At 43.3% G+C, this 13,913-nt stretch overlaps 2 protein-coding genes across 4 annotated transcripts in view; both read left to right on the forward strand.

The window, feature by feature from the left end:
* The window catches only part of MBTPS1 (membrane bound transcription factor peptidase, site 1), a 130,565-nt gene that overhangs the window by 67,425 nt on the left and 49,227 nt on the right, over nucleotides 1-13,913 (forward strand). For all 3 annotated transcript variants that reach the window (XM_073605446.1, XM_073605445.1, XM_073605444.1), the window contains 2 exons: nucleotides 6,328-6,777; nucleotides 10,006-10,263. In XM_073605446.1, the coding sequence (XP_073461547.1) occupies nucleotides 6,609-6,777; nucleotides 10,006-10,263 (427 nt within the window). In that variant the 5' untranslated portion in view covers nucleotides 6,328-6,608. The remainder of the gene's footprint in view (nucleotides 1-6,327; nucleotides 6,778-10,005; nucleotides 10,264-13,913) is intronic.
* Nucleotides 1,013-6,318, forward strand: LOC141112532 (uncharacterized). Its single transcript, XM_073605447.1, has 2 exons — nucleotides 1,013-5,437; nucleotides 5,512-6,318. Exon 1 carries the CDS (start codon nucleotides 2,550-2,552, stop codon nucleotides 5,409-5,411), a length of 2,862 nt encoding a protein of 953 aa, XP_073461548.1. The 5' UTR covers nucleotides 1,013-2,549; the 3' UTR covers nucleotides 5,412-5,437; nucleotides 5,512-6,318.

Genomic DNA, 13,913 nt, shown 5'->3' on the forward strand with positions numbered 1-13,913 from the left:
TAGATGGAGCTGTGGGTTTGTACCTCTGCCAGGTTTTTATTGATGCCTCTGTCTTTAATGGAGTAATTCATCATTTTCTCTTTGTCCTCTGAACAATATTTTTAATGGCACAAGTGGGTGTCTACATGCATATTTGGGAGCATGCAAGATATATTAACAAGTAAAACCACCTCAAATACCCCGGCCGGCTTCTGTTGGAAGTGCATGCTGGAAAATTTGCACTGAGCTGTCCGGATCCTCCTCTTAGGTCCTTCTTCTGTGTTCCTGGCCCCTCCCTCCTGTTGAGTGCCTTCACAGCAAGCAGCTTGCTATGGGGGCACCCAAACTGAGTCACAGCTCCCTGTGTCAATTTAGACATGGAGCTGCGGTCCGGCCCTGCCACCTGGCTCTCCTGATTGGCTGGCTGACTTTGCTTGACAGCATCGGGAGCAAATGGCGTCGCTGCTGTGTCTCGGCCAATCGGGGGGGGGGGGGGGGGTAGAGTCCTGGATGGTCGAGGGACTCATGGACATCGGTGGAGAGAGATTGGGCTGAGGTAAATATTAGGGGGTGCTGGGGAGGCTGCTACACACAGAAGGCTTTTTATCTTCATGCATAGAATGCATGAAGATAAAAAGCCTTCTGACTTTACAACTCCTTTTAAGGATGAACATGTGTCCTTATGACTCATACATTACTTTTTTTTATGAGTGATTAATCCATAAATTTATCAGTAGTTTTATGGCCATTTAATTGCCAATTCTGAACCTTGTATTAATGACCAAGGATCAGAGCACATGGATTGATATGTCTTGTTTATTTGTGGGAAGTAACACAACCTCCTTTGGGCTGTACAGGTCAGTGTACTGCTTTTGTTGCACTGTGTGGTAATTTTAGTGAAATAAGATTACATTTAATGGGTTCTTTTGAAGCAGAGCTATACTGCATATATACAAACTTGCAGTTCAATGTGCTTGTAGCAAACCTGGCTATAGCTCTTTCATATCTTTCCCCTAATCGTCTTTCAGGACAGCCACCTGAGAGCTTGGCTCCTCCCTTCTGTTTGGAAACACCTGCGCCAGCTTGTATAAATTTCCTCCTCCCCTGCTGGCTCCTCAGTTATTTGTGTTTCCTCCAGTGGGGAGACACCATAGGAACCAGCCAGGAGAGCCAGAGGAGGCTCAGGCAAACATGTCCTGAAAGAGGAGTGGGGACTCCTAGGACAGACCAGAGAGGTTGGTGTACAGAGCAGCCTGGTGAGGCAAAGCCCTGTGAGCAGCAGTTACACTAACCTGGTCAGGAAAGTCGTTTTTCTGATTGCCACCCCCGCATCCCTGAGTGCAGGTCGAGGTCGGGGGGGCGGCCTTTTCAAACGCTGAGTGCAGTGAAGCGGAGCGCAGCTCCTGCAGTCTCATACCCCCAGCAGCATGTGAAAAAACAAACATGCCGGGTATTGGGATTGCACGGCCTGTGGCGGGTGACGTCATATCCGGCCGAAAGGGGGCGGGCACTTCCGGGTTCGCGGCTTCCGGTTCCGGGCCAAGAACGCTGAAAAGGAGCCAGGCATGGGCTGGAGAGGAGCCAACAAGCTGTAGAGACAGCACAGGCTCCGGATGTGACACGAGGATGGCGGATGCAGAGGACCTAGACCGCACTGCTCCAGCAGAGACCAGCTCCAGCCATGTGAAGGTAAGGGGAACCTAGGGTGGAGCTCCCCTGGCCTGTACCACCACCCCCCCCCCCCCCCGCCCCCCCCCATCAATTTAGGGCTAAGGGAAAGGGGGGAGTAGGTTAAAGGACCCTCATGTGTCAGAGGGTGGTTTCATAGGGCCCCTGGTGAGGCAAGCCCGAATGAAGTGTTGCACTCCTGCAAATGTGCGGGGGAAGGGTACTGTGTATTAATGGTATGGGGTTTTTTTGTCTTATGTCTTTTCAGAAAACAGAAAAAACCAGGGTCTCTCATGTTTCAAAAAAGAGGTGTCCTTCCTGTAAAGTTACCCTTAAAGATACCTGGGAAAAGGCATTATGCAAAGAGTGTATTAGTAAACTAGTACAAGAACACTCTTCAGAGCAGGGTGAGCTAGCGGCGTCAGTTAAGGAATTGTCTAATACCTTCGAATCCTTCAAAACCTTCTTTGAGGGTTTCCAAATGCCACAGCTTTTGACTGCTCCTCTGACAACACCATTACCAAAAACACAGGCAATACCCTCCACGAGTGCAGGCTCTTCAGTAGCCCCTAGGGAGGAGGTGGAGGAGGAGCCGGACAGTGCAACATCTGGCTCCCAAGAGTCTGAGGGGGAAGCCCTGGATGGGGATTCCAGGAAGCCATCCCGATATAAACTCTCTTTAGATGAGGTAGATCATCTATTAGGGGCCATCTATACCACACTAGGTATACCAACAGAGAATAAGACCCCGATTTGCAGCTCCCAAAATGGAAACCCAGAGGAAACCTTGGGTTCAGAGAGGGAAAGGCAAAGGGGGGGCGATTTTTCGTCCTCCTGAGCAAACCCAAAAGAAATGACACAATAGTCGCAGTAGGGGGAAGACTGGGGGCCTTCCTTCCGCAATGGGAAGAGATATCTTCCAACAAATTCATTTTGAGAACAATAAAGGAGGGATATCGTTTGGAGTTCTCAAAAGCACCCCCAAACAGATTATACATCACCAAACCTCCAAAAAACAAGGAGAAGGCCAGAGGGTTAATGAGATCCTTAGAGGAGCTCCAGCAACAAAAGGTGATAATCAAGGTACCAAGGGGAGAGAGAGGGCAGGGTTTCTACTCCCACATATTCGGAGTTCAGAAAACTTCAGGAAAGACCAGACCCATCCTCAACCTCAAGCCTCTAAATTTATCCATAACCTACAAAAGGTTCAGAATGGAGTCCATATATTCAGTAAGGGCCCTTCTGCCCCCAAACTGTTATATGGTCTCCCTAGACCTAAAGGACGCATACCTGCACATCCCGATACAGCGGGAGTGTCAAAAATTTCTAAGGTTTGCGATAGAGACGGGAAGAGGAATCAGGCATCTTCAATTTCAGGCTCTACCCTTCGGCCTCTCCTCATCGCCCAGAATTTTTACCAAGATTCTGGCCGAAGCTCTGGCACCATTACGGGTCAAAGGCATATCTGTCATAGCTTATTTGGACGACCTTCTCCTATTTGCAGAGTCGCCCCGGAAGTTACTAGAAAACCTCAGCCACACACAGACGTACTTAGAAAGTCTGGGTTGGCTGGTAAATTTGGAAAAATCCAATTTACAACCCAGTCAGCAAATAGTATACTTGGGGTATGTCATAGATTCAGCGCAACAAAGACTGTTTCTGCCCAAAGAAAAGATAGGGAAAATTCAGAAGGAAGTAAGCTTCTTACAAGCCAATATACCGTGTGCCATAAGGCAGATAATGTCAACACTGGGACTGTTGACATCTGCGATTCCAGCGGTCCAATGGGCAGGCCTGCATTTTCGGCCACTGCAGGTGTTCCTGTTAAAAATGTGGGATCACAAGCAGGAGTCCTTAGACACCAGGGTTCTTTTATCAGCAAGGGTGAAAGGAACCTTATGGTGGTGGAGGACAATAGAGAACATAAACAAGGGACGGCTGTGGAATCTACCCATTTCCCGAATCCTAACCACAGACGCAAGTGGCGTAGGGTGGGGAGCGCATTTAAGCGCTCAGATAGCGCAAGGGACTTGGGGAAAAGAAGAGAGGAGGAGATCATCCAACTGGAAGGAATTAAGAGCAGTATGGTATGCACTTCAAGCCTTCCAGTCAGAGTTCAAGGGTCAACATTTACAGGTCAGGTCCGACAATGTGTCAGTGATCGCCTATATAAACAAACAGGGAGGAACAAGGAGCGGAGCCCTGTGGACATTAGCAGAGGAAATCTTGAAGTGGGGAGAAAGAAACCTACTCTCTTTGTCAGCAATCCACTTGAAAGGGGATTTAAACAAAGTGGCAGATTTCCTCAGCAGGAAAAAGGTGAGAGAAGGCGATTGGGCGCTAAGCCAGGAGGTATTCGAGCAGATAGCTCACAAGTGGGGAACACCTCAGGTGGACTTGTTTGCCTCAAAGGAAAACAGGAAAGTCAGAGCATTCTTCTCCCTGGAAAGAGAGGACGGAGCGCTCGGGGTAGATGCGCTGGCACAAGCATGGGCATTCAGAAAATGCTATGCCTTTCCCCCACCTATTCTCCTACCAGCGGTAATAAGAAAACTACGTACGGAGAATACAACGCTAATTCTCATAGCGCCCTATTGGCCCAAGAGACCGTGGTTCTCTATGCTCAGAGAACTCGCGGTAGAACCCCCCTGGTTTTTACCGATCCAGGAAGATCTACTCTCCCAGGGCCCAGTACACTGCCCCCAAGTGGAAAGATGGAACTTGGCTGCATGGTGTCTGAGGAGCAGTTGCTAGAAGCGAAAGGGTTCTCAGGCCGTCTAATAGACACAATGCTGAAAAGCAGGAAGATGGAGACAAGGAACATCTACCAAAAAGTATGGAGGTGTTTCAACAGATGGTGTATAGACAAAAAATTCAATACACGAGGCTCAGTGGCAGTCCTGGAGTTCCTACAGGACGGGATAGACAAGGGACTAAGTCTTAGCACGCTTAAAAGTCAAGTGTCAGCACTTTCTGTTTACCTGGAGAAGAGATTAGCATCTGATCCGTGGGTAATCAGACTCTTTAGATCACTGAGCAGACAAAGACCGATACAGGGTACAGTTTTTCCAAAGTGGGATCTGTCATTAGTGCTGCAAACTATGACAGCTCACCCCTTTGAGCCACTGGATGATTGCAGCCTGAAGATGCTGACGTTTAAAGCAGTTTTTTTGGTGGCAATTACTACGGCTAAAAGGGTTTGTGAGATGGAGGCCCTATCAATCAGGCCTCCCTTTTTTCAGATTTTTCCGGATCACATAATTTTTAGAATGGATCCGGCATTTCTCCCTAAAGTGGCCTCGAAATTCCACAGAGGCCAGGAGATTGTGTTGCCATCATTTTGCCCAAATCCTTCTAAGGAACAAGAAGTAAAGTTCCATAGTTTAGATGTAAGGAGATGTGTTTTGCATTACTTAGAAGCAACCAAAGATATTAGGAAGACGGACTCCTTATTTATTTTGATTTCTGGAGCAAGGAAAGGGCAAAAGGCCACAAGACGTACCATAGCCAGATGGCTAAAAGAAGCCATTGAACAGGCCTATAGGTTAGGAGGTATGCAGGTCCCAGAGGGTATCAGGGCACACTCCACCAGGGCAATGGCTGCGTCGCAAGCAGAGAGAGCTGGAGCCACGCCGGAACAGATTTGTAAAGCGGCAACTTGGTCCAGCTTTGCCACCTTTGTAAGACACTATAGAGTGGATCTTTGGGCGGCTAAAGATCAGACCTTTGGACGCAAGGTCTTACAAGCCGTGGTCCCGCCCTAGGGGTAAGTGCTCGTTTATCCTCTCAGGTGGCTGTCCTGAAAGACGATTAGGGGAAAAACGAAGTTACTTACTGGTAACGTTCTTTCCCGGAGTCTTTCAGGACAGCCGGGTACCCACCCAATTGTGTATCAAGACATAGAGATTTCCTTACAGGAAATGTGATATAATGAATTGTGTTTATCATATATTCTTGTGTCTCCCCAGCGGACTGGAGGTGCTCTTTAAAGAACTGAGGAGCCAGCAGGGGAGGAGGAAATTTATACAAGCTGGCGCAGGTGTTTCCAAACAGAAGGGAGGAGCCAAGCTCTCAGGTGGCTGTCCTGAAAGACTCCGGGAAAGAACGTTACCAGTAAGTAACTTCGTTTTTTTATAAATGTATTATATTATATTTTTTTTAGCTAAAGTTTTATCCATTTCCAATCCAATTCTGCTAGCTGCATTTTTGATGCATATTTCACAAACCGCACCAAAGACGTACCTCCCCATTAAAATTAATTAAGAACGCATCAAAAATGCACCCGTGTTGCGTTTTTGATGCATTTTTTGAGTCGCATGACCTATGAAAAACACCATAAGCAAGGTAAAATCGGCAGCCATTATCGGCACTTTTTTTTTCTTTCGGCACATCACTGAAAAAAACCCTATTTTCAGACAATAATATTTGGCGTCTGAAATTTCGATGCATCACCATTTATTTATTACAGGCACTTTTATATAGTGCCGTCAATTTATCCAGCGTTTCACATATATATTATACATTCTGAGCAGTCCCTGCCCCTCATGGCGCTTACAATCTAAGGTCCCTAACTTTATTTTTACTATTCTCTGTACCTTTTGACGTAATCATTTGTTTTTCATTTAGTGATCAGTTGTATATATACCTCATACTAATATAACTTTTTTTCTTTTATTATAGACCATTTTATCAATACATTCAGCGCACTTCTTTTGCTTGTTTAAATCTCCGTTATGGATCTTGGATTTTGCTTGTCCCACTCTGAGTGAACGAGGGATCTTCGCCGCCATGGAGAAGAAACGCAGAAAGAAATGAGAGCCGCACACCCAGGCTAATGGCCTCTATCATGCGAACTTTATTGAGCCTCTAGATCTAATTTTGGTTGCCCGGCTGGACATTGTTGAGCAAAGACACATCTCTAGGTGCTGTGACTTCGTCATATTAATTTCAAACCATATTCTATGAACATGAGGTTTGCAAGTTTTTGGCTGCAGCTGGTAGTGATCTTACTGTGTCTGAAGAAGCACCAAGGCTCCCAGCCGGGAAACTCCTCCCATGAGCCTGAGTCCTGTCATGACTGCTCCCATCTTACCCTTAGTGTGGAGTTCTCCTCAACAGTTGTTAAACATGGTGAGTTTTATGAACCTGTATTTAAAGATCATTTGGAAACATCTGAACTGCAGATTTTGAAAGTGGTCCTATTTGTTGCATAAATACCACAGGAAAATAACTTTAGGCTGGGTTCACACTGGTATAACAAATGCTCCGACATTAGGAGCTCAAGGCGCATGACGTATATAAATCAATGGTTCCCTATGAGAGCTGTCTTGGGGGCCAGGGTTATCAGGGAGAGGCCCATGTCCACATCAACATGGGGACAAGGTGCTTTGGGGCTCAAAACACCCACCCCCCCCCCCATGTTGAGGACATATAGCCTGGTTATGGTTCAGGAGGGGGCACTCGCTCGTCCCCACCCCCTTTCCTGACCTGCCGGGCTGCATGCTTGGTAAAGGGGCTGGTATGGATTTTAGGGGGACCCCACACTGCTTTTTGCCATGGAGTGTCCCCTAAAGATTCATACCAGACTCAAAGGGCCTGGTATTGTTGAAATCAAAATCGGATCCCCTTCATTGAAGTGGGACTTCAAGTCACAAGGCAAAGTCGGAACCACAGTCGTATGACTGTTGTGTTGTACCAGTGTGAACCCAGCCTTACTCATTTAAGCTCCTTGCAGTACATATCTAGGTATACTACTTGAATTACATAAATAGAAGTGTCCAAATACAGTGGAATGATCCTTGTAGGAGGACTGAAAGTCTGCTTTTTAATGTCAAAAGCTACAGTTGCTGTATATTATGACATGTCAGAAATGTGTTCATGCACACCTGTAAAGGTTATAATGTGTCCACTTAAAGCGGAAGTAAGCCTATTGATTTAACAGTTTCCAAAAAAGTTCCATTTCCAGCACAAGCCAGGAATGTAACTGTCACATTGGTTGTGTCCTCAACCAAACTGGTGTCATAACTGATCACATGTGCAGCACCATGGCAGTTGAAGATTCAACAGAGGTGAAGATGGCAGTTTCCTTGACTAAAAACTATAGGAGGGTCTACTTCCACTTCCAAAGCGGAACTAAACCCATCAATTTAACAGTTTCAGAAAATCGTTACATTCCCAGCACGAGCCGGGAATGTAACTGTCACAATGGTTGTGCTCTCAACCAAACTATCCAATGACTGGTGTCATACCTGATCACATGTGCAGCATCCTGACAACTTCAGATCAAACAGAGGCTAAGATGGCAGCTTCCGTGGCTGAAAGCGATAAGAAGGTTTAGTTCTGCTTGAAAGCAAACCTGTACTAGGGGAAATATGGATCCTGCCACTGCTGGTCTTCTTATACTGGTAACTTTGCTGCCATTTGAATTCAATAATTTGCATCCATGACCAAGAACAAGTATGGAGATCAGGCTTTTTCACTGGCTGCATTGATTGTTTTAGGTGAGTGACACAAAGTATTGAATCCAGAGACAGTCAGCGTCTAGCATTTTTAAGATTTCAAGGGCAATCTAAGTAAGGCTCCTTTCACACAAGCGGACTGATTGGGTCCCAATCTGACCCTCCATTCTCCTCTATGGTGCTGCAGTGTCAACGGACATGTGCCCGTTGACACCCGCCATCGTCCAATCCTATCCGCATATGGGGTTCTGTTCCCCATCCACCTGGCAGATTGGATCAGATGGCAGTCAGGTGTAAACAGACAGGTGGTACGTTTACATCCGACCACTCATATAGGAGAGTACTCTGTGTCTGTTCTGCATAAGCGGATCGGACACAGACCAGCCATCTGCCTGCTCAGTGTGGATCAGCGGACCGATTTCCCCGCTAAGCAGGCAGACCCTACTGAGCTTGTCGCATGTAGGAGGGGCCTAATTCTGTGGATGCAAGTTTTCTTTTACAGTGATATTGTGATTTGGTTTCCAGAATGGAATTTGACTGGCTTCAGTTTGATTATACAGTTTAGAAATACATTTGTTCAGAACACATAAAAAGGCACCATGTAAAAATAGAAATATGGCAGCTTTATGCAGAGTTGTATCTGAAGGTGCAGGCTTGCTTGTCCTTACCTTTTCTTCATACTTGGTTAGCCATTGACCGCAAAAAGGTATATATGTGTGTGTGTGTGTGTATGTGTGAATTACAAAGCTAGGTCAATCCTACCTATATATATATATATATATATATATATATATATATATATATATATATATATATATATATATATATATATATATACATATACACACTCACATTATATTAATAACACTCACCTGGCTGGCATGCTTGTTCTCAGTCAGTGACTCACTACTTAGTTAAGTCATCATAAGGATGACAGCCTTGGAGTGTACAAATACTCATCTACAAATAGAACTTTGCAAACAATTTGCATATTCCTGTCCTGGCAGGTTCACTGCATCTTCTTAAGAAAAGAAATTGCAGCCTGGATGAGTCCTAATCCACCAGAATTTCTACAATGGATGATAGAAGTCAACAATACTCTGCCATACAAGAAATTAATGTATTCTCATAAGGCATGTTCCTCTAAGTACGATAAGATCTGGGACAGATTGCTCAAAGTAACCGAAACATGTGTTGACAAAGCATAGGCATATTGTGCTCTTTGGGCCACCCCCCATTTATTTAATTTAGTATATTTCATTTATGACTTTTATTTTCTATTTCCCCTTTTCAGTCTCCCCGTAGAGTGGGAATACTGGATGGGGGTGAAGCTGAGCACGCCACAATTTGAATATTGTATAGATATGACCTGTTGTATATGGTACCAGCATTACTATCTTGTATCAATATGTATACTTATAAGGGATGTCGCTGTCTATCTATTATAGGTAATTCCATCTATTAAGCTTGATGATTGTCATGATGACCTATTGTATGTACTTCTTTCTTTTTGTTCAATAAAAGATTTTGCCAAGTAAAAAAAAGAAAAGAAATTGCAAAATTGGCTAGCTCCTTCCCTACATAAATTTTCCTAATGTACCACAAAGGCTGTCAGGTAATTTTACAATGTGTGTCCTGCCCAAGGGTGGCACAGTGCACACTTCTTTAGCTTTCCAGTTTTATCTGGCAACGTGAATGATTTCTGAATCCCCTAGGATGGGCTGCAGGTGGAGACTCTGGTTATTCCTTACAGTAATTTCAAGCACAGGAGTTTAGCAAGCCAAAATGGGGGCTGAAAAAGTAAACTCTGTGGTAGGATTGACCTAGCTTTGTAATTCTTTGCATCCAAAAGTGTGCTGGCTATATCTGTGACAACCCTTTTTTTTTCTCCTTTCTCTAGAATATATTGTAGCTTTCAATGGTTATTTCACGGCGAATGCGCGAAGCAAGTTCATCACCAGTGCGTTGAGGAGCAGAGGTATAGAGGACTGGAGGATTGTACCACGAAACAACCCAGCCAGTGATTATCCAAGTGACTTTGAATTGATTGAGATCCGTACAGGTCACAGGGATGGAGTGCTGACATTAGAAGACCATCCCAACATCAAGCGTGTCACGCCTCAGAAACGCGTCTTCCGCTCCCTCAAGTTTGCTGAAAGTACGTTATTTATTTCTTTTTTAGCTTTGCCTGCACTATATCATACATCTTCTGTAAATTGCAATATAAGAAACCCACATTGTCTAAAGCTGTGAATTTTTTTGTTGTAACGTTTCAGAGGTATCTATCAGGGCTTTCAAGGTACAGCTACAATTTTGATTACATGTATTTTGTTTCCTGATTTTGGTTGCAAAGGTTACACACCTCCACTTCTGCTTCCTTTTGATTGGCCTCCTCAACTCCTTGTTGACTATTACATGCATGCTCCCAACATATATTTGTAATCCTAAAAGCAGAATCAGATATCTGTCAGTATCATCTTTTAAAGATCCTTATCAAGGGACAATACATCTGCTATAAAAGACCTGGGGGTTTATTTACTAAAGCTGGAGAGTGCAAAATCAGTCTCACTTCTGCATAGAAACCAATGAGCTTCCAGGTTTTATTGCCAAAGCTTAATTGAACAAGCTGAGGTTAGAAGCTGTTGGATTTCTCTGCAGAAGTGAGACTGATTTTGCACTCTCCAGCTTTAGTAAATAAACCCCCTGGTGTCCATTTGGCACCCAACTGTTATTTCTGCAGTCCAGGTTTGAGTATAAAGATTCTGACTGCTTGCTGTAGGCACCAAGGAATATTCCTTCTAGCACAGTTTCATACATTATCCCCAGTGTGAATGCAGACAGACACATAAAAGGCTGGTATACACAGGGGATGCATTTAGGATGTGTAGGGCTGAAACAACTAATCGATTAATCGGCAACTAATCGATTATGAAATTAATCGATTACTATTTTCATAATCGATTAATCGGCCAGTAACATAATGGGGTAAAAGAAAAAAAAAAAAAAAAAAAAACCCTAAAATGAGCCCCTTATAGTACAACAAGAGCAAATAATTGTTACTGTAAATATTACTTTCACAGTTCTACACAAAAAAAAAAAATAACCCCTTACAGTAGTGATTATCTGCTTTTTTTGGTACTTTTAGTTTTTTTCACCCCATTATGTTACTAAACGTCTTAGACCTGGTTCACATCTATGTGTTTTTTGGTGCTTTTTGCAGAACGCACTACAGTTAATTCACATGGTTTCCTATGGGACATGTTCACGCCAAACTGTGCTTTTTTGGTTCAATATACTTCAATAGAAAAGCTGCAGAAAAGCATGTAGTTTTTGCAGCAATTTGTGTTTTTTTAATCTGCCCAACAACAAATTGGCCAAAAAAATACAAAAACGCAAATCACAGCAAAATCACGTGCACAAAAATCAAAACGCACAGCAAAAAGCACTGCAGAATCTGCACAGGTGTGTACTGAGCCTTATGCTGGCCACACGGATCAATTTTCAGATGAGAATATTCAGACGAAAAATCTTTGTACATTCACTGAATGAAAGAACGAACATTCTTAAAATGACATTTTTTTTGAAGGAAGACATTGTTTTTGTTTTTAATAAAAACATTTGATCACTAAGTGATGATATTTACCAGAGTCACCCTTTAATAGTATATACAGTATATCTCCTCTAATAGTATATACAGTATATCTCCTCTGTCTGTTATGCTCAGAGTGGATTTGATATTTTGCTCCCTAACCATATAGTTGGTTATTTATATTTACCACTGCATAGAGATATTTAAGAATAAAATTACCTTTTTTTTAAAAAACTTACACATTAAATTATACACCACACTTTTTTTTAAGGTTATTAACCGAATAATCGATTAATCGAAACAATAATCGTCCAACTAATCGATTATGAAAATAATCGTTAGTTGCAGCCCTAAGGATGTGCTTGTTATCCAATCTCCTTGTGTCTGCCATGTATTCACAGTGACTTTTGGAGGGGAAAAAAGCAAGGAGCAAATTGATTTAAAACTGATCTTAAAGTGAAACTGAACTGAAAGTGAAGACTTGCTATGTTTAGGGAACTCTTTAAAAATGGTAACTAAACGGTACAAAAAAAAGTACCTTTTGTCTGGAACACCCCCTGACTTTTTTTTCTTTCAGTTTTTCTGACGTATTGTTCAAAGCTCTGAAAAAAGGCCTACTCCTGAAAACGTCAGTTGCGATACACGTGTTGCATATCGCCAGAATAAGAGCAATAATTCTAGCACCAGACCTTATTCGTAACGCTAAACTGAAGACCTATTGGGGGCTTTTTAAGCGTCGCCCATGGAAAATATAGGGTACTGGTGTTTGTCGCCATTTCACTGGCGCATACAAGGTTTGAAATGTTGGGTATCTATTTACTCTGTGTAACCCGGGCTTTTATATTTTCCCAAAAAAATGGGTAATGCATTTTTTGTGCCCCCTAAAATGAACGTTTAGGTTAAATTCACACTGGGGCGGGGGGGGGGGGGCGTTAGCGGTAAAGCGCCGCTAATTTTAGCAGTGCTTTTCGGCCGATAGCGGGGCACTTTTAAATAAAGGGTTAAAAGCGCCGCAAAGCACCGCTGCCGAATCGCTTTGCAGGCGGTGGTGGAGGAGTGGTGTATACTAGAGGTCGACCGATATATCGGCCGGCCGATATATCGGCTGATATTTGGCGTTTTTTACTTAATCGGCATCGGCCGATTGTGCTGATAAAAAAGGCCGATTGTAACTTCAGCCGTGACTTGCAAATGACTTCTGTAATAGAAGTCAATGCACGTTGCCGGAAAGTTATCTTCTCTCCTCCTCTGGGCAGCCTGCCAAGTCTGATAAGAAGATACATTTGTATCTCTTCAAGTTCTTTTTTATCAATAGACTGAACTCCGTGTAGGAATTCTCAGTTTAACCATTTAAAGACTAAATCTTTTCTGACACTTGTTGCTTACAGGTAAAAATCCAGTATTTTCTGCTAGAAAATCACTTAGAACCCCCAAACATTATATATATATTTTTTTTAGCAGAGACCCTAGGGAATAAAATAGCGGTTGTTGCAATATTTTATGTCACGCGGTATTTGCGCAGCGGTCTTTCAAACGCAATTTTTTAAAAAAAAAATACAGTAATGAATTAAAAAAAAACCTAAGCAGTAAAGTTAGCCCATTTTTTTTTCGTCCAAAAGTTTTGATTACCTGTTTTTGTGTATTTAATATTTAAGATAGTTTTTTTTTTTTTTTTTTTTCTAAATTATACATACAAGTGAACTGATTGGAGGTTTGTTTTGTTTAATGTTTAAATGTAAAAAATTTTCTGTATCACTTAAGGTTGCTTTCACACTGGAGCGGGCATGCGTTGATGGTAAAACGCTGCTAATTTTAGCGGCGCTTTACCGTCATTTTAGAGGCACTATTCGGCTGCTAGCGGGGCGCTTATAACCCAGCTAGCGGCCGAGGAAGGGGTTAAATGCGCCCCTGAAGCGCCGCTGCCAAAACGCTTTGCAGGCGCTTCGGCAGCGGTGCGCATTCATTTCAATGGGCAGGAGTGGTGGTATACACCGCTCCAAAGATGCCGTTTGCAGGACTTTTTTTTATATCCTGCCAGCGCATCGCCTCAGTGTGAAAGCACTCAGGATATCACACTGAGACTTCAGGGGAGCCATTTTACAGGCACTTTACAGGCGCTCTTTTTAGCCCAAAAGCGCCTGAAAAACGCCCCAGTGTGAAAGGGGTCTAACTGTTAGATTTTATGAGATGAAGGGAAAAAAAAAAAAAAATCGGCCAAA

This window comes from Aquarana catesbeiana, linkage group LG11 (genome assembly GCF_042186555.1).
Source record: "Aquarana catesbeiana isolate 2022-GZ linkage group LG11, ASM4218655v1, whole genome shotgun sequence".
Lineage (NCBI taxonomy): Eukaryota > Metazoa > Chordata > Amphibia > Anura > Ranidae > Aquarana > Aquarana catesbeiana.

Bases quoted from the DNA above. Each gene is read 5' to 3' on its own strand.
- LOC141112532 (XM_073605447.1), top strand. From the start codon at position 2,550: ATGGGAAGAGATATCTTCCAACAAATTCATTTTGAGAACAATAAAGGA.